The sequence below is a fragment of the Leguminivora glycinivorella genome, chromosome 11 (assembly GCF_023078275.1).
Source record: "Leguminivora glycinivorella isolate SPB_JAAS2020 chromosome 11, LegGlyc_1.1, whole genome shotgun sequence".
NCBI classification, from domain to species: Eukaryota; Metazoa; Arthropoda; class Insecta; order Lepidoptera; family Tortricidae; genus Leguminivora; species Leguminivora glycinivorella.
Window position 1 is genome coordinate 12,341,786 of NC_062981.1, and position 22,096 is coordinate 12,363,881.

The 22,096-nt window shown below is 35.0% G+C and overlaps 2 protein-coding genes across 2 annotated transcripts in view; both read right to left on the minus strand.

Annotated features, from left to right (window-relative positions):
* The window catches only part of LOC125230840 (cytochrome b5 reductase 4), a 188,721-nt gene extending 172,416 nt beyond the window's left edge, over positions 1 to 16,305 (minus strand). Inside the window, exon 1 of the mRNA XM_048136076.1 lies at positions 16,040 to 16,305. The gene's annotated coding sequence lies outside the window, so the exon portion shown is untranslated. The remainder of the gene's footprint in view (positions 1 to 16,039) is intronic.
* A 935-nt stretch (positions 16,306 to 17,240) lies between these two features.
* LOC125231428 (cytochrome c) lies at positions 17,241 to 21,794 on the minus strand. Its single transcript, XM_048136883.1, has 4 exons — positions 21,701 to 21,794; positions 20,072 to 20,148; positions 19,355 to 19,463; positions 17,241 to 17,704 (listed from the first exon to the last, which is right to left on the minus strand). Exons 2-4 carry the CDS (start codon positions 20,141 to 20,143, stop codon positions 17,559 to 17,561), a joined length of 327 nt encoding a protein of 108 aa, XP_047992840.1. The 5' UTR covers positions 20,144 to 20,148; positions 21,701 to 21,794; the 3' UTR covers positions 17,241 to 17,558.
* Between the last annotated feature and the right edge of the window lie 302 nt (positions 21,795 to 22,096).

A 22,096-nucleotide genomic window follows, 5' to 3' on the forward strand; every position in this document is an offset into this window, starting at 1 on the left:
GCTCGACATGTTTCGATCCATTTCCGAGGATCTTTTTCAAAGAGTAACCCGCTTAAAATATTGTAAATATGTTTGAGTCTCTCGAGAGTTTTAAAAAATCGTAAATTACCTCACAACTTGTCTAAATACCTACTCGTTGAAACCAATTGCAATCATAAACAATCTAACGCACTTAAAAGGAAGTCAAATGTCGATCATCTGGCGCTGGGCCAACTAACAAATTGCTGAAATTCCACTTTGACGAGAAGAGGAAAAAATACGCGAAACGTAAAAAAAACATAACACAAGTTTATGTAAACTTGAAATCTTTCCACCGTAGGGCAATAATTAAATCTTTAATAGATCAATCGTCGCTGTCAGACGGGCGATATTAAGTTACCCATATACGCCCGTACTATGAAATTTGTCCGAAATTGACAATGCCATTCTCGCGCCGCGCTCGTAACCATTTATTGTCGTCCAACAGTATTTAATTAACACCAGTCGATCTGATTCAACGAGTAAAGACACTAGCACCATATATTACAGTTAAAAGTGTACGAGGCAAAGAATGTGATGCAAATAGTTGTCCGTAATTGTGCCAACAAAGAGGTAGAACATGCCTCGTGTGCTGGCGTGTCTTGTGTTTACTTTCAGATCCATTGTAGTTTACGAGATATTCACACTTTGGAGTAATATTTTATCATAATGAGTGTGAAATCGGAAGTAAAAGTGATCCAAACACAGTGCTCTGGGGCTAAAATTATCAACATCCACTATAGTAGCCTGTGTTGTGTTTCTTTCTTTCAGATCAACTTAATTATGTACATGTTGAAGATACTAATACTTTTATATACTCACAAAATGTATCACAATAAGTACCACAATATGTTTCAGAATACATAATACATATTGAACCTACTTGTGATATATTGACAATTGTCACAGTGTCACAGTGAAACAGAGTATAAGATACAAGTACTTAGATCTAAATTACACCTAAATGATTCCTTATAACAGGTGACTTTATGAGTTTTATGATCTACAAAGAGAGATGATCATTATCTTGCCCTATTTGTCATATTAATTATATTTGTATTTTGTCCTGGATATAATAACATTGTAGTTATCCCGCGCCAGCGCTACAAACCTCGCGAATCGTTTATAGATGCCAAAAAGAAAAGAATTGACACGAACTGTCACCCTGACGTTTCATATTTTCGCGCGCGCTCCACGCGGTTGGATGCAAACTATTAGCTTTCGAGTTTTTATTAAGTTTTTCGTAGTTTTAATAAATACAATTATGTTTAAAACGGTATTATTCAGTGCAAAATACGGTGCAGCATGTGTGTGATGTACGGTGTTTACATGGCAACCGAAATGTAATAAATATTGGGATGAGAGTGATGAACGCAAGTTACAACATTTGTCAATTGGATTTTTAACAAGAACATTCCTTAGTTATGAATTATGAACTTATCAAATTCACTAAAAGTGTTCCCGTGGGGAAACATAGAGGTATAATATATTAATTAGTACCTATATTTAACCTCACATTCTAACCTCTACGGAGATTTGGTAAGGTTTTTTATACATTCATCGTCAATTGTCGTTGGACAAATATAATAAAGGAGTTCTGTATACGCATCTGACATCACAATTCGCGTGCGGATTGTGCTTCATTCGTGGAATGAAGATATTTGGATCCCAATAAAATTCTTATTGTAACTTTAGCCCGTGGGGCAATCAGATATGCTAAATATTCAAAAATAAATTCTCATCCGTGGGATGAATGTGTTAAGACATGCTAAAGCCTGTGAGGCTACTTAATGTGTTAGGCATGCTACTGCTGTGCCTACCAAATATACAACAATGCTGCAAGAGTACTATTGGCGACTGTTAACTGATCATTTGTAATCCTTATTACAAGGGCATAAAGTCTACCGATGGGTAGTTAAGAATGTTCCTGTTAGCCCGTGGGGCTAGCAAATGTAAACTCTCATTCACGGGATAAATGTTTTAGCAAGTGTAGCCTTTCCCGTTCGGCAACCAAGTGTGCCAACTTTTCAATAATGAAATCTAATAATAAGGAACAAGAAATGCTCCTCATCCGTGGGATGACTGACAGTTATGGTATAGTTATACCTAACGAATTTCTTATAGCCAGTGATGTTTAATTGCAGAAATTTTTTACATATACATGTAGAACATGTACTAGATCTATAGATGTCTAGACTAGAGCACAATCTGATCAAGATTTTGTCCTCAGGCAAGCATGCTACATTAAACATTATTGTATTCTAATTAAGTACATACTCATATACTTACTGTTTACATATAAAACAGTATTCTAGTTGCAATTAAAATGGTCTCTGCAGTAAGTCCTATGTTGAACATCTATAATCTATGTATAGATTGGGCTCAGTTAAGTCAGAAAATTATTTACTATAAGTATAGGTAATTTTTATAACTCCTCTACAACAAAAATTTCGTTCTGATTAATACAATAAAATGAATAAAATACTACCGTAAAAAGGTAATTTCTGGAAAATTCTGTTCTAGTTCATATCATATTACAATGATGAATATTCATATTTATCCCTTTGTACAATTTGACAAATTGATATATATTTATATGAGGACATACACTGTTAGTGTTATGTCATAAGGTAAAATAAATTGTCTAAGTGCTGCAAAATCATTTTGGCACCCTCATAAAGAGTATAAATGTCACAATCATAACTTAACCTCATAATATGCTTAGGAGCTGCTCGCTCCATATATTTTAACTTTAACATAAGTATATGTATCATGATTCATATTTAAATGTCAATTTTTGATAAAAATTGTTAGAATGGACAGTTGACCATTGGAATTTTATGATCTTATAGCTCAACTGGCTTTGGTGAAGTTGATGTAATGTTACTGATTTATTTATTTTTACTTCAAAAAAAAAAAAAAAAAAAAAAAAAAAAAAAAAAAAAAAAAGGTGTCAATAAAATGTGATTAAAACTTTATTATTGTTTTCAAATTTTGAATTATTATTCAATATGTTGTTTTAAATATAAAAGGATAGGTAAAGAAGGTACACTGGAATTGGGATCAACCAGAATCAGTCATTGGAATAAGCATACAAAATTGGTTAAGTGAGATGTTCATATTAATACAAAATTATATTTAATTATTATAAATACCTAGCAATCCCAAGGCTTCAAACTCTCATTTAAATGTTAGACTTGTATGTCTTCATATGGCAAGGGTACAATCTACCCCGCAATGGTTTAGAGCCCTATCACAATGTTTTTTAGCTATCATAGGGTGCGATTCAGCACAAGCTCATGCCAATAGTGACCATTTTGTATTCAGCTGTCATATAAAGTTAGAAATGGGTCAATGGATCAAGTAAAGTATGTAGGTTGATAATTAGAAAGATTTAGCTAAGTCAACTCTATTGAGTTGGTATGAAATGGGTATATATATTGAGATCTTGGTTCAAACACAGACTTGTTTTCCAAATATAGCAGAAATCATTCGATTTTAATTATTAGAGTCTTAACTATCCTGAGGTCTTTGAATAAATAGCACTGTAACTGGTATGTACTTCAAAATTTATTTTAGAAACTACTCCATACCATACCGACTTTAAACGGTTGGGGGATAAAGTTGATATGATGATAAGATAACACCCACTGCACGTGGATTATCGCAGTTCTCGTTCAATCACCAAAATAGCATTGTCGGGCGAGATCAGTTCTTGGGTGGGTGACCAGTGACCACCCAATTATCTATAGTAGACCAGGAAAGAGGATTTGATTTTTTTTTAATACCTATAAATGTTTTTGGCATAATGAGCAATATATTATTATATACTACTTTCATTTATTGATTACTTCAATCAATTTAATTATCTTATTATTTTATCTCAATAATAATTGAATTCTAGACCTAATAAGATCCATAAGAGATCATTTTGTTTATCTACTTAAGATACTTTTCTATTAGTCATCGATTAAAGGTCCAACCTAAGCTTATTAGTCTGTTCAAGTAGAACATATTTACAGACATGACAATATATTGGAAACAGAAGGGATTGTATACAGTTGTAATTATTAAATTTAATGAGAATTGTCATTTACTGTTTTCCACAATATCTGTATAGGATTTGCTAATCTCAAGGAGCTTATGCACATTTTGTTGTCTAATTATGATCTTTATTAATCTTACTGCAGACATAAGCATAAAACATCAACATAAGAGTGTGGTTAAAGTTATCACAGCCCCTAAATAATTACATTATATGGTCTATATATAATGCTGTCCTGCTAGTGATTACCTCCTCGTTTAGTATTGTGTTATAAATTTCTTTTTTGTGAGAAATACTAGAACAAATAAGTAAAATAGTGATTAATACCTAAAACGTCATATTTTTAAATATACTTATATATATAAACATTACATAAATACAACACAATGGAATTAGGTTTAGCTAGGGTAGCAAGCTAGCAAGTTAATGGATTAATTGGGAAGTAACGGACTAACTATTTGGTATAGTTTGTAAGTAAGGGACTATTTTGCTTGGTTAAGTGATTAATTAACGACTTTTAAATAATGCTTTTTAAAACCAAACAGAGGCTATCTGGTCTAAATACTCAAGTCACCGTATAGCGACAAAGGTTTTAAATAGAGGTTTAGGTGATGGACTTTCAGCTCCAAACATGCCTCAGGATGCACCAGGACTGGGAAAATATTTTTGTTCCCATCTTAGAATATTAATATTATATACAATCAACGATTAGTACCTGCATACAGCAGATACAAGGTCAGTCTACTTATTGACAATTAAATCAAGACTTTGAAACTTATAGTCTCGAATTATTATTATATGTCCTATAATATTTATTTATTTATTCATATATATGGCTAGTAGGTATAGGTAGGTAGGTAGGGTAAAATAAGTTTATCGAGGACAGTGATATCCTCTGAAGATTATATATATATAAAGAGTAATAATAAAACCTTTCATATTCTTAGGTCAATGGGTGATACCCAGAGGCTATGTTTGTATGGAATATAAATACACAAGGTATAACTATGACTTCATATATATCATTTATGTCGAACATATTAAATAATTGACAAGGGTAACAAGCACACAATGCCCGTGTTTTCTTTTTATGTATGTTTTATAGACTACTTAATACTAAATGATTAGGTATTAATTTATCTCTATTATTTCTTTTCATATTACAAATTACAATTATCATGTCTCACATTAAACACCTAAGGTAAAAGTCATGAAGACACTGCTTAACAGTGAATAAAAGGTTTGGTAACGCATGGGATGCTTCAGATAACTGTAATTTACCAATCTATTATTTTAGATATCAATATTTGTTATACAGGTTAAGATATTTAACTCAGTAGATGGGTTGCACACACAGGTTGCTCCTAGTAAGGACCTATTACAATAGCAGGATAGACCCTGCAGACTCTGTTTTCTTCGAGTCAATTCTACCTGAAATATTTCACATAGCAAGTAATGCTATTGCTTTTTAGTTTACTTTCGATACAATTTGATCCATGATATATGTATATATACTATATACAACCATAATGCCTGTCAGGAATACAAGATTGTAGGGCTTTTTGAATGGATTTCTGAGATAAATTGTTTTGTAAATTATTTCATTACCTCTAAACATCTACAATGTTATTATATCCAGGACAAAATACAAATATAATGACAAGATTAAACGAACTTACCTGAAGTGAAGTTCAATCTTGATTATATGAAGTATTTTGTCCTGGATAGGGGATAGTCCCACCCTCCTCGAGTAACCATGAGTCCATGGTCACTTCCCATTTAGTGCGTGATTACTCTAAACTATATGAAACGTCAGGGTGACAGTTCGTGTCAATTCTTTTCTTTTTGGCATCTATAAACGATTCGCGAGGTTTGTAGCGCTGGCGCGGGATAACTACAATGTTATTATATCCAGGACAAAATACTTCATATAATCAAGATTGAACTTCACTTCAGGTAAGTTCGTTTAATCTTGTCAATATAAGTTTGTCCGGAATGACATGGAATAAGGTATTTATCCTACTCAATAATATTGTACCATTGCATCTGGCTTATGTAAGTATACTGACAGTAAATACATTTTAAATTCACTACAGGTTGGTATAAAGGGATGAGTAAATAAGCATAAGAAACTTTGACAACTGTTGACTATAAGTTCACTAACACTTCTCCGGGGCCTGTACCGGGGACTGTATTTTGAAATCTGTCTTAGTGACATTCTTATGCATATAAACTCTGTATGATCTTGCATTTTTCTAAATGAGGAAACATGTTGCTATATTACATGGCACAAATTTATCAAAAATGTTGAAAAAATAATAATAATATTAACATAATAATATTTTGATGAGGTTAATTATGCATCTTGTTAAAACCATAATGTGTGTCAAAATTAAGGGCATAGCACTGAAGTATAGTGTATTGTTGATGCTGTTTTGTGTATAATAATGTTGGTTTAGCATTGCAAACATTTTTGACAAGAAATGTAATCAATGTAATCATGTTCTGAATTGAACCAAAGACAAATATATTCCCTAGACAGACACTTGGAACATTTATTATCATGACATAGTCCAGTGTCCATTTAATGCATTGACAGTGATATAATTTGTTCCTTAATTACATTCCTTTCCAGATTAATTTATTGATTACAGTAGTTGCCTGCCGGTAATCTGGTGAATATTGACCATAAGTTGAAAATACTTGCATTGATAAGGCATGATTCCAGAAGTTCCTGAGGTTAAATCTTGCTAAAAGCTGGAAACACCAAACTGGATATCTATTGAACTATTTATGACACTGGTAAAATTTGTCATAGCTAATGGTAAGAGATTTTGATATTTATAGACCCGATGGACTTTAACGGTCTACATGCTATACTTGTCTGTTACAACAAATCAGTTTGATTTGGAATTGGGCTTGAAACATGCCAATCAGTTAAGTTTTTAAAAGATGTGCAATAATCTGAGGTAAATAACTTAATTGGACCTTCTAATAATTTTAACCACTTCACTGCGAAGGAATGTTTCCGAACCGAGTTGTGTTTTGTCTTATTACTCTCAGATTAAGAACTGAGTTGTCATTACATATATGCACGCCGGATTAAGAACCGAGTTGTGTTTTGTCTTATTACTCTCAGATTAAGAACTGAGTTGTCATTACATATATGCACGCCGGATTAAGAACCGAGTTGTGTTTTGTCTTATTACTCTCAGATTAAGAACTGAGTTGTCATTACATATATGCACGCCGGATTAAGAACCGAGTTGTGTTTTGTCTTATTACTCTCAGATTAAGAACTGAGTTGTCATTACATATATGCACGCCGGATTAAGAACCGAGTTGTGTTTTGTCTTATTAGTCTCAGATTAAGAACTGAGTTGTCATTACATATATGCACGCCGGATTAAGAACCGAGTTGTGTTTTGTCTTATTACTCTCAGATTAAGAACTGAGTTGTCATTACATATATGCACGCCGGATTAAGAACCGAGTTGTGTTTTGTCTTATTAGTCTCAGATTAAGAACTGAGTTGTCATTACATATATGCACGCCGGATTAAGAACCGAGTGGTGTTTTGTGCTATTACTCTCAAATTAGGAACCGAGTTGCCATTGCATATATACACGCCGGATTAAGAACCGAGTTGTGTTGCCTATACATGATGTTAATAATATATTCTGTTCACAGGGTTTCCTGATAAGCACATTGTACCTGAATCTTGTGGTATCCACGGTAGTGTAACTAATGTGATATCCACAAGTAAAAATGAAGTGATTTCCGTCACTTAAAGTGTGAATCATAATTATAATGATTACTTTAATGTCTGCTATACATTTGTTACTTTGATTATTGTTTCTTAAGTAGTTCTGTTATGCAATGTTGGCCTTAGGAGGCGGACCATGTGCATAAGACCTATTATTGTGATGTAGGTCTTTACAGACGCCATCATGTGTTATATAGACTATCCTTAAGAGGATTGGTCTGTTTTTGTTATTTGTGATGTAGGTCTTTACAGACGCCATCATGTGTTATATAGACTATCCTTAAGAGGATTGGTCTGTTTTTGTTATTTGTGATGTAGGTCTTTACAGACGCCATCATGTGTTATATAGACTATCCTTAAGAGGATTGGTCTGTTTTTTGTTATTTGTGATGTAGGTCTTTACAGACGCCATCATGTGTTATATAGACTATCCTTAAGAGGATTGGTCTGTTTTTGTTATTTGTGATGTAGGTCTTTACAGACGCCATCATGTGTTATATAGACTATCCTTAAGAGGATTGGTCTGTTTTTGTTATTTGTGATGTAGGTCTTTACAGACGCCATCATGTGTTATATAGACTATCCTTAAGAGGATTGGTCTGTTTTTGTTATTTGTGATGTAGGTCTTTACAGACGCCATCATGTGTTATATAGACTATCCTTAAGAGGATTGGTCTGTTTTTGTTATTTGTGATGTAGGTCTTTACAGACGCCATCATGTGTTATATAGACTATCCTTAAGAGGATTGGTCTGTTTTTGTTATTTGTGATGTAGGTCTTACAGACGCCATCATGTGTTATATAGACTATCCTTAAGAGGATTGGTCTGTTTTTGTTATTTGTGATGTAGGTCTTTACAGACGCCATCATGTGTTATATAGACTATCCTTAAGAGGATTGGTCTGTTTTTGTTATTTGTGATGTAGGTCTTTACAGACGCCATCATGTGTTATATAGACTATCCTTAAGAGGATTGGTCTGTTTTTGTTATTTGTGATGTAGGTCTTTACAGACGCCATCATGTGTTATATAGACTATCCTTAAGAGGATTGGTCTGTTTTTGTTATTTGTGATGTAGGTCTTTACAGACGCCATCATGTGTTATATAGACTATCCTTAAGAGGATTGGTCTGTTTTTGTTATTTGTGATGTAGGTCTTTACAGACGCCATCATGTGTTATATAGACTATCCTTAAGAGGATTGGTCTGTTTTTGTTATTTGTGATGTAGGTCTTTACAGACGCCATCATGTGTTATATAGACTATCCTTAAGAGGATTGGTCTGTTTTTGTTATTTGTGATGAAGGTCTTCAGAGACGCCATCATGTGTTACATAGACTTTCCTTAAGAGGATTGTTCTGTTTCTGTTATTTGTGATGTAGGTCTTCATAGACGCCATCATGTGTTACATAGACTTTCCTTAAGAGGATTGTTCTGTTTCTGTTATTTGTGATGTAGGTCTTCATAGACGCCATCATGTGTTACATAGACTTTCCTTAAGAGGATTGTTCTGTTTCTGTTATTGTGATGTAGGTCTTACAGACGCCATCATGTGTTATATAGACTATCCTTAAGAGGATTGGTCTGCTTCTGTTATTTGTGATGTAGGTCTTACAGACGCCATCATGTGCTATATAGTCTATCCTTAAGAGGATTGTTCTGTTTCTGTTATTTGTGATGTAGGTCTTCATAGACGCCATCATGTGTTACATAGACTTTCCTTAAGAGGATTGTTCTGTTTCTGTTATTTGTGATGTAGGTCTTCATAGACGCCATCATGTGTTACATAGACTTTCCTTAAGAGGATTGTTCTGTTTCTGTTATTGTGATGTAGGTCTTACAGACGCCATCATGTGTTATATAGACTATCCTTAAGAGGATTGGTCTGCTTCTGTTATTTGTGATGTAGGTCTTACAGACGCCATCATGTGCTATATAGTCTATCCTTAAGAGGATTGTTCTGCTTCTGTTATTTGTGATGAAGGTCTTCAGAGATGCCATCATGTGTTATATAGTCCTTAAGAGGTATATCCTTAAGAGGTTAGCTTGAGACCTTGTTTGTCAAAAGCATGTTTAATGACCTTAAAGAGTAATGATCTCAAGGTTACCTTAAAAGGGTCACTTACATGCATACTTTCCAGAGGTCGCTGGTGAAATTACGGTTTCCAATAGAGCGGAGAGAGCAACTGTTCGGAATGCCTAGCTGAACGAATGCATGCTACAGGCTGCGCGACAACCTTGTCATGAAGGGCCAACTTCTGCGGTCGTTGCGCTGACAGCCACGAAAGAAGCCGTATCACCGTGGCTTGCGTATGAAGATTTGATATGGTAATGTGTGTTGTCTTATAGCAAAATTGGTGGCTAGTACACATTGATTATTACCATTTATTAATTTTATCATGTTGATAAAAAAAAAAATTATCAGCGGTTGTTAAAGGTCCTGCCAAGGAACAGCCATGTATTCTGCTTAATATATATTCATGAAAAAAAAATAAAATTACATGACAATATTTTGTAATGTCTTGATTGTCATTGTTTATTACTAAATTATTTAACGGCTATGTAAGCCGGATCTGTAATTGAGAGCACCTACTATGCCAATTGTAAATTAATTTCTCGTAACCTTATCATGTTACTTGAACGACAGTTGTGTTGTACTGATTCTATCACCTACTGGCTTAGTTCCAAGGAAAAATTATCACGTTCTCGTTACATTAAGGAACTTAGTATTTCCCATGTATGTTACAGAGCTTCTTAACAAGAGCTTGTGCTGTGTTGGAAGGTGGCTATGATCACGCATAGGGTGTGTCATGTTAACCTCTCACGAGTTGTACGCCTTCTTGCGCATGTGGGGAGCTTCACAGCCTACAGTGACGAAGCCAACTGTGAGTTTGTTCCATGTATTTGCTATTTAAACGACACCAATCATCATTATTATATTGAGCGGTTGGTTAGTTTGGAATGCACCGCTCACGTAAGTCTTAACTTAAGGCATAAATGGCATAATACTTGCCTGAAAATAAATGAAATGTATTGATGGGTGAAGTTATTTACAAGCAAATATTAGATGGTGTTTTGTACACCAGTAATTACCTGCCCGCCGCTAGATGTCATCTATTTTACATAATTAATTTGACTAATATATAGTATCGATCATGGCGGTAAAACATGTACTTTTCGTACCATCGCACCTTAATAGTTTTAAAGCCTTACTGGCTGTGGATTTGTTAAATAATGACCTGACTTACTTGTACTAGGCTAGTCTGGTCATGCAATCTTGAGTTTAGTTATGTCATTACTATGATTCGACTATAAAATGAGGCCAATTACATATCTTGGTGTAAGTTAGTCTTAAACTACACCGGCCGTTTCCAACGGTTCTCGAGTTAATCACTTCAAAGGACCAGGGCCTGAGTGTATAGCTGGAATATACAAAGTTCTTGTTCACTTTGCAGAAAAGAAAAGAACAAATGAACAGATGAAGTCTACCGCCACCAGTTGGAGGCGCGGCCTGCTTCGGCTGCGTTGACTGCGTAGGTAGCAATAAAGAACATCCGCTTATAGCCGCCAACGTGGGCATTCAAGGACAGCAAGCTGACAGCCGTCATTGGACCAGGTGGCTAGCCGAATGGCACAAACGCTCACGAAACGAATGCTAGTAGATTTCTATCGCGCTTGCGTATTGGCGCGACAGAGCCAGCGGCGTATCGCTTTCGTTTGGCGTCGGAGAAATGCCATTCGGCTACGGGGCCAGGTGCCGTAAACGAAACGCCGCGAAAGGTAGTCTGGCTCTGTCGCACCAATACGCAAAAGCGATAGAGATAGATATCTACGAGCGTTTCGTTTCGTGAGCGTTTTGTGAGCGTTTGTGCCATTTGGTTACCCAGTTACGTCAATCACTTGCCTGCGTCAAGAGGGCCAGGGCCTACCGAGAATACTAGTTCGCTACCATCTACCATATTTCTGTCACTGTTCTTTCATTGGAGTAAAAGAGAAATATTTCCGTAAAATCGCTAGAATGCTTTTTGGAATTCTTAACGATGATTTTTATTACATTTGCGAGTTAAGACGAAAGTAGACGACAGTTTATCACGTCATACGTTTTTGGCTTATTATTGACCCTTTCGTTCATAAATTACAGTATTTCATTCTAACTATTAATCCAACAAACAATTTGATTTACGGATACCGGTACGGATAATTTGAAGTAAGATAAGGAGAGGATGATAATTAATACCATAGCGCACATTGATAATTAAATTTTAATCACAATCTAAGGTACAACGTAATTACATTACCGCCGTATCCAATTTCATTAATGATTAAGAGCTAAAGGTACCTACTTCATTCTAGTCGTTGATATTTCAATTTAATAATATTAATAAAGAGATAATTAACTATAAAACGAGGACTACGTCGAGCATTTCTTAGACCATGAGCAACAACAACAACATGTCAGAATTTAGAATGCCAAAGTTATTTCTAAAAAGAGTTGAGGTAAAGACAAATCCTATTTTAGCTACTTGAGTAATTTGTAAACAGAGATTACAATACATCCTCCCGAAAATCACTAGTAAAAACCTAATAGGTGGATACAATAATGTAATACTTATAATATTAGGTACATATAAAATGTTGTGGAATTTTTCTACAGGTGTTATAATTATAACAACATACGGCACTACGTCTGCGTGCTGGCGTAGGTCATGGCAAATCGTAAAAAAATTCGGAGAACCAAGGTTTCAAGGTAGGAAGAGTTTTCAAAGAGCCTTTTCAAAGAGCTTTTTCTGTGCTGTGTGTGAGGCGACAAATTCATACACCTACTTAAAATACGCTCACAGCTCTTACAAGATTGCAGGAAACTAATAAATAAGGATGTGTTCTGAGTGTTACGGTGGTACTTATGGCGGTGATCGCGTTACTGCTTGCAGTGGTTTGATGGAACTAATTACCTATTCAAAATTAGACACAGTTTGTATACTGTGTCTGTGATTAATTCAAACTTAAATTGTGCCTGAGACGATTTTTAGATTTAAAATGAGCGGCGTTTGCTCACTTGTCTCTCCCAAAGTGATATAATGACAACATTACAGTTCGATACATTGGTACGGAGACGCAAAGCCTTATGTTATAACCACTTCACTAATACATGCTAATATCAAAAGACTGACAGTTACAGATGAACGAATGTTCATTTTAAACGTATGACACACACAATATGTACCTATTAATAAATATAACATGATTTTAAAATATTCGAGCTTTTATTGGAGTAAATGATGTTACCTGGAGGATACCATATTAAGGAACATAAAGGAAGCACCAAGCGTTAGGTTAGTACTGTTATTAGTCGCTAAAAGGGATACAATTTAATAGCCTCACTAGTATTTTATTGGACGGATCTATTAGGTAATTGATGTTCCGTAAGATGAAGTAGGTATATACCTACTGTTCTACGTAGTTGGGGTGGAAGCCACTTGTTTCTGTGGGAAGACCGTATTAGTAATAACTATTTATTTTTTATTTATTTATTTAAACTTTATTGCACAATATAAAAAAGTACAAATGGCGGACTTAATGCCAGATGGCATTCTCTACCAGTCAACCATGGGCTAAACCGAAAGATTAAGTAGGTGCAGGGTCCTAGTATAGTTAGCGTGTAATGGAAAAGAATTTAAGATACAAACAATATCCATATATGCTACATTTAAATATATATATACAGACCTAATATTATACATAAATAGGTATATAAATATACAATACATAAATATAATATAAAATATACCCATTGTGAAAGATCATTGAGGGTGACTATCGAACCTTGTCAAACATAACTATGTTATAACATTCATAAATTATTTAGTAATATAATACGTAATTATGTGAACCAGATAGGTGAATATAACACTTTAAATTCTTGCGTTTTGTACGCATTTTTAAAGTCACTCACGAGTCGAACGCGATAAAATATCAGTTCAAGTAACACTTCGCTGGGACATCAGATTTCCATGACAAGGCCATTGCAGTCTGGCCGATAATTATATCTAATAATGATATTTGATTGCGTTTGAGTGGCTTCAAAAATGCATATAGGTGAAGTAGTCATAGTGCAACCAGGCCAATATCAACATCTTTTGAAAACTATTAGCCTACAACTACTGTGAGAAATAGGCGATGGGTAAACCAGGCTTAGATAAGACACCGTCAGCACCTAGGCACTAGGAATTCTAGAGGGCTCCTTTTTCCTTCTGAAAACCATTGCCAAGTTGCCTGGACTTAGAGGCGTATGCCTTGTGGACCTAAATAGAAATTTGGCCCTGTGGATGACTATTTAGAATTTTTTTTTATATACTACGTCGGTGGCAAACAAGCATACGGCCCGCCTGATGTAAAAGCGGTCACCATAGCCTATGGACGCCTGCAACTCAAACAGTGTCACATGCGCGTTGCCACCCTATTAGAAACTTGTACATTCCCTTTTGCTGTGTTAAGTACGCAGCAAAAAGGAGTGCACAAGTTCTGAGAAATTCTGAACTATCTTATTTAGCAACCCACTACTTCCACTAGTCTATCGTAAACAATGCCGGCACTATTACACGTGATAAGTCTGCTATTTTGCCATGTTGATGTTTGGATGGGATGTTAGTACAGCAAAAGGTACAGATATTCGACTATGAGATTTTACAGGAATGTGAAATATTCTACCAATATAATTATGTAGGTATTTCATGCTTAGTTAACTAATCGTAATCAAGGGCTGAGGAGGCATGTAGAGCGGAAACGAGAGGGGTACGTTTGTTTTGATTATTGCCTTGCGCGAGCGTAATACGACAACGAAGGGGCTACCATGAACAAGGAAGTTCGCAAATCGCGGTTATCTTACGATGGGTCAATCAAGGCAATTTGGTTAGGTGCACTTTCATAGAGTATAGGATAAAGATACTCATTTGCATATTTTGATGTTCGAAGTAGGCCTACAGCCTACGGCCTCTGAGCGCCAATGCGGATACATTCGCGCTCGATGACTTAAAATCGGGATAGAAATCTGAAGTCGCGCGTAACGTAACTCATGTTATGTCACTTAGGTTTTACTAACTTATTAGTTGAGTGAACTGCAGAAAGAGGTGTTCATGTCTTTTGACCATATTTTATAAAAAAAACTATTTTTAAAGAGTGAGAAGGGAAGGATTGTTATTATTTCAGAATTATTAAGCTAGGTGTTATATTGCAAACTGTTTAAGTGAGATGCATTATGGGTTTACATTCAATCTGAACTGGACAAGTTTCTAATAATTTCGAGAATCTCTTTCCTTTTGGTGCCAGGGTATATCTTGATTGTCATATTGCACGAGCCTATTTGGCCATGTTTGTGGGCACATTCAGCCAGCCTCTCTGTGTTGCAAATCACGTGAATTCCACAGTCGTAGCCATTGCCTTGTTGGAGACATTCCTTGTCTACAAAGTTTATTGAGCCTAAAACAAAGAAAACAAATTACAAAAATGTGATTATAGTATTTTTTATAACAAGAAAATTTTATATTCTTAATTTCTTAAAGGACATATCATTATGAAACCAAGTAAAGTATAATTTTGTTTAGCTTACCTGTAGGTGAAAAGTATGTTATTAAATGACTAGCAAACTCCCATGCCACATTGTGATTGCTTCCCGACGATGAGTCCAAATGGTAAAAACAGCTCTCTGGCTTCGAGTACACTAAGAGGCTCCAGTGAGAGCCTCCCGCCATATCCGGTGAGTTATTGTCATTTAGTGCAAAGAAAATAAACTTCTTCCTACTTATACCAAGTGGTTCCAAAAACGTATTGATTTCATCTGTTCCAACCATTTTAATACATTGTGTCACTTCCGGAGATACAAATAGTAACTCATTGTTGTTAGCGAACAATACTCTTTCTAGATATTCAAAGTAAAATGATATTATTGTGTCATTGAGCCAATATGGCCCGTCCAGAAGATCGACATCTGACTGATGGAGGAGAATTTCATGGAAACTCAGTACTACTGTCGCTTGAGCCATTTCTGATGGCTTAGTTTTGATTTATTTCTTCAGTTATAGCTATTAAGAAAACAAAACAAATATATACAAACAGAAGTGATAGTAACAAAAAAAAATAGACATTCAATAGAGTTAAAAATTTAACCTAAAAGTAATTCATAGATAAAAAATATATATATTTTAAAGACTTACCTAGAAGTTGAATCTCAGATTGGCATAATTGATCAGAAAATATGCAGTATCATACACAAGTTTGTCACCACTATAAATACAATTTGCAATATCTCTAAAGAAGAGTTTGTCTGATTAATGTAAATATTTTGTATTTTAACACAATTATTTGATATTCTAGCATTATATTTGATCCGCACACATTCTTCTTTTTCCCGTCAAGCAGAAACTGTCAGATGCAGTATAGAGTTAATGTTAGAACTTCGTTAAATTTTTAGAATATAAACCTTAAGTGTAGAGGGATAGCGTATTTATCACAATAAATTTATTATGATGTTTCACACTATAACAATTAGCGATATTAGCAGATGTTATAAATGTACAGAAACGTCATATTGACAGTTAGCCCTGGATATTGCCACAATAAAAAAATGAAATAAAACCTCGTCTTCACTGATTTTTGTTATGGTTTCAGAACGAACGCAGCTATGAGATGCAAGCTTACCATGGTCGCGCGATAAATGATAAAAACATCTGGCCGTCCCTATCGCACTTACTAATAGTGCGATAGGGACGGCCTGATATTTTATCATCTATCGCGCGACCATGCTTCCCGTATAGGCAAGTGCGCAGTGCGGTACCAGTCTTTTATCTTTGGGTTAGTCAAAAAAAAATATTGTGCAATATTATTAATTATTGTGGCCAACGGCAATAGTGAACACCATCGGTAATTTGAATGGGAAGTGGCGTCCATTGTGTCATAAGGGCCTCTTACGTGTTGACGTCAGTTACAGAATACAGAACAATAAAAGTAACTGAGGATGACGTAGACACTATCACACTACCATTCTCAAGTACTATAACAATTAAGTTTTCTTCAGTAAGGCACGAGTTACCAAGCCGGGAGAAAAATGAGAAATCACAAATCCTTTTTATTAGTACATAATATGGTGTTTTTTCCCGCACTAGTTTGAAATATAGTAGTTTTTCGTCAGGTAGAAACTTCAAAAGTACCGAAAAAAGTAGTACGGTACACACAAGAAAGAATTCTTAACTCGTGTCGATTAATTGTATTTTTTTTTAAGTGTCGCCACTTGTTTAAAAGTTAACAGCAAAGTTGAGGAAAGAAAATCAACCGAGGAAAAATAAAAGTGAACAATATTTTATTAATAAAATAAATAACAATTCTAATCTCTTGTACATAATACAAATGAAAGTCTAATTGTGATCACTATTAATAATTTATTAACATTTAAATCACACTCACAAGTACCTAAAAATTGTGAATAACATCTTATGTTAGCATGGTGATCATCTCAGAACAACATGTACCTTTTCTTAAATAAATAAATTACAGATCACATAATTACAAGTATACACTAGGTATGATGACATGATATAGGTAACTATTGTGCAATAATGCCAATAACATTCAAATACATTAGTTAAATGATACTGATTGGGCTATGAACAGAAGTAGATTCCAGTAACATAATGGAAAATGCTTCTTATTCTGTAAATTTCCTAATAATTTGTTAGATTACTTGGTCGCGCTCTTGAGGTACGCGATGAGGTCCGCACGTTCATTGGGCTTCTTCAGACCGGCGAACACCATTTTGGTTCCGGGGATGTATTTCTTGGGGTTCTCCAGGTACTCAAAGAGGGTGTCCTCATTCCAGGTGATACCTGTAAATAAAATAATTATGGTTATTGATATGCTGCATCAAGTTTAATCCTTATTACTATTATGATTGCCCTGGATCCTAGGTTTGCCATACTAATTGACCACGTGACCCACACCTCCCTGGGCTGGGCACGCACATTGACCACGTGACCCCCCTGAATAGGTACGAAGATGGATCCGCCCTTGAATAAGATGTGTTAATTGGTACCTCACAAATATTTAACTCATTGAACGCACGTCATACACACAAACGTCACTTGCCAAGGTCACGGGCGTACATGAGTAGATAACCGTTACTTGAAAGTGTAAAGGTTACTTTGATAGCGTACGTCATGGAGACCACACATAAAACGGCTATGTTCAAAGTGCAAAATGTTAAGCAGTATTCATGGTCAAAAGAGAAAGCACCTAATTTCCCTATTATTTTTATTTATAGATATTGCCGGTCGTCTTATATACTTTTGACATAGCATAAGCATATTTTTTATAAATAAATAAATTTATAAATTCAGTGAACTTTGCACATTGCCCATGCGTAAGATAACACGTCACTAAGTTTATAGGTATGTACACGATTGTGTAACACGTGGGTAAGTATTGATAAGCTCGAGCCGATGCGTGATAACCTAGCCACTACAAGTTTTTCCACTTGGATACACGTTTCATTCCAATGTCTAATTTAAAACCTTATCAGTTTTGCGACTTTATCACGTTGATCGATGTCACTAGAACACCATTAATCAATGTCGTTATCATTATCATGGTCATAGCACATTTGGCTTTATCGATAAGCTTTAAACTATGTCTGATAATTTACTCAGTGACATCTACAGACTTCCGCGAACATTAATATCTGAATAACATTACTCAGATATTAGTAAAGTGTGTGATGTAACTGAACGCGAGTAACGCGATTGTATAGTTTTTTACTTTGAACACATTAGCTACATTCTCATGTCAAAAGCTTATTTTATTACACAATGTTGCTAAAAACTTTATCATCTTGATAGACGTCACTGGAATCATTATTTATGTACTCTTATCATCATCATGCTCAAGTTCACATAGTGATGTTGAATCTAATAAGGTCAAGCTCAAGTATTAAGATATGATGTAAATTTCATTTTTTTTTCACCTGTTTTGTTATTAAGTTGAGTAATAAATGAGTAGAACCAGAATATTACATTGATTGTGGAATAAAATAAGTTGCACGAGGGTAATTTCGAATGACAGAAATGCTCGGGTAATTTCGAAACCCCTTTCGTGATTTCATCTTGATATGATGGAAATAATGGTGATTTTTATCCAGCTTTCGAAGTTACCCTAAATGCACCTTATACTTTTGGACGCCACAAATTCATTGCAGGTTGACCATTAGGACGCCACATCTCTCTTGCCTGAATGTACAAATATGTTGGCTTGTAGAGGCGCGTGTCTGTAAACATGTGTGGCAGTCAAAGGGCAAGAGCTAGATAGAGAATAGAGCCTAGGCAATGGAATTCCTGGGGGTTGCCTTTTTTTGGAGCCTCCATTTCCATCTCATAATCGCAGCCAGGATACTTGGGCCATTAGGCTCCAGGCCTATATGGGAAATCTAGCTCTGCAGGTTTTGTGTTATTTATTTGTTGTTAATATTTCATATGATAACTTACCCTTAGCCTTGTTGGCATCTGAGTATGAGAATCCGGCAGCCTGTCCAGTCTTGCGTCCGAAGAAACCGTGGAGGTTGGGGCCTACTTTGTGTTTGCCGCCAGCCTCAACCTGAATTTGCAGAGTAAAGTAGTTAATAAATGTAACAATGGTGTATTGACATGAATGGCAAATAAGTTACTAAGAATGACAGCTGACAGTTGACAAAGTTTGATAGCATATAGCATTCAAGAAGTTTGCAAATTTAAAAAAATTTAAAAAACCAATGATATATGTGACTTGTGTCAGTGTAGAAAATGTTTGATTTTATTGTGTGAGAGATAAGTCCATAAGAGACTAAGTTGTGAGTATAAGGAAATAGTGTTCATTTGTGTCATATTGGTACATACATATACCTAGTGCAAGTAATAGGTGTAGCTAAGGTGAGTTCTTGTTATCAATTGAATCTTTAGCAACACATATTATAAGACAGGCCACATTGGTGTCTGTCAGTCTGCATGTTTGCAATACACTCAAACGCAATAATAGATTTTTATATGCTTTTTACCTATCAATTGTGTAATTAAAGGAAGGATTATACAATGCTACTGGCCTGAAACAATTTCTTTATCTGCCTCTCAATCAAACTTCTATGTTTTACAACACAGAGGTAGATCATGTAATTTTCTGGTATGTGGCAGGCCCTCTATAACCTCTTAGTAGTTGGACTGAAAACTTACTGTGTGGCACTGTGCGCATCTTTGGACAAAGATCTTCTTGCCGTTTTCAGCGTTTCCTGCAGGTACACCCATTTTTCCTGAAATACCATAAATAAAGTTTATACTATTTTGCCTAAAAACCAAAGCTTCATCAAGACATCTGTTTGACACATTTAGGAGTTAAAAACGTTTTTTTACAACATTCATTTACTTGTAACAAAATGTCTATTAAGTAAAAAGTCTTCTATGAAATTATGATTTTATTCAACCCTTTATAGGGCACTGGTCTCAAAAAAGACCACCATCTTTTTGTATTTTTTTCTTGTTCAGAATTTTTAGGACTACAGTATGGCGATGAGGTTTGAACTCACGATTTTTTTGAGTCTTGCCCGTTAAAGGGTTAACCCTTGAATGGAGGAAGGAAGCTATCAAAATCACTGTCAACTTAGTTGGAGTTGACTCTAGTTGGCTTTACAATATAAAAATGACCCAGAATATTGAAATTATTTGGTAATGGATAATAATTTTGAATGCACTGATAATTGGAAAGAATACAGGATATATTTAGTTTCTCTTCCTAGATTGGATTCATTTACACAATAATACATATCAGATTTATAAAATAACTAGCGACCCGCCCCGGCTTCGCACGGGTACTATACCTACATGTAAACCTTCCTCTACAATCACTCTATCTATTAAAAAAAACCGCATCAAAATCCGTTGCGTAGTTTTAAAGATTTAAGCATACATAGGGACATAGGGACAGAGAAAGCGACTTTGTTTTATACTATGTAGTGATAATAGGCTGTAGTGTACACAGAGGAAACAATATACTATTGTTCAGGTATGACTAAAAGAGTAAGATTAGTTTAGCCTTTAATTGTTTTAAATAAATGTGGTAACAACTGGTAATATTAAAATTTAAAATCACCACTTCCATATTCTAAACAGTGGATCAGAATGCAAAACTAGGAAAGAAAATCCAGGAACCATGACTAAGAGTGCAAGGTAATATTTTCTTCCTAAGCCCTTTATAAATTTCCTGGTTAAAGTACTTCCGTAAGAAAAATCAATTGATAATGGTTTCTGTTGCGTAAATGACCATGGCTTTATGTAACAAAGGTTAGGTAACTGGGATTTCCACTGTGCTTTTTCAGTTTCAAGGAAAATCTATATTTATTTAAGGCATATATCTATAAGTGTAACTATGTTGAAATGTTGCGAGATATACCTATAAGTTCTATAGAGAATTCAGAGTATATCGCGCTTCAATCTGAATACAGAATTAGATAACACTGGCTAGTGGTATTTTTTACAAATGGGTCAGGATCAATGTCACGCGTCTTTGGAAGTCCAAGGCACAAGGTGTCGTAATGTCATATTACGTAAGCAACTAAAGTTTGATATAAGATCAAACTAAAAAAAACTTAGGTCAATATAGTATCAAGTAAGAAGAAAATATAGATATCACATGTATTTTCAGCCAGAATTTTAGAAAACACAAGTATAAAATAGTTTTAGGTTAGAGGGCGATGATTCATAGAATACCGCGAAACACTTCCAATATCTGTATCACAGAATAAACACATATAGTACGTTAAAATGTAAGTATTATAATTAAATTAATAAATTACATCAGTACTCACTTTTTTTTAAGTTAGGGAGATATAGAACTACACGAACACGTACGAGTCAATTTTCTCAACTGACTTGGCTAGTGTGGTGTGCCGCCCGTGGCGCTGTGATCACACGACAAAAAACGAGGTCTATCGATAATGTACGAACGCAAAATCGTGGTTGTTCGCAGACACGTGGGTGTGTAGAAACGGCCTATATTGGCATCTTTCTCGAACATCAATGACGTCAGAAAAAAAATAAACTAATGACCAGTTACAGCGTGATCTTCAATTAATTTTTCAGTATTAATTAAATGTGTAGTCAACGAAATTTACTAGTAAATATAATTATTTTAGATTTTAGTAGTTTTTTTGTTATTTAAAGCTGACAACACTTAATGAAATCAGTCTGGACTCGCCAACTGTA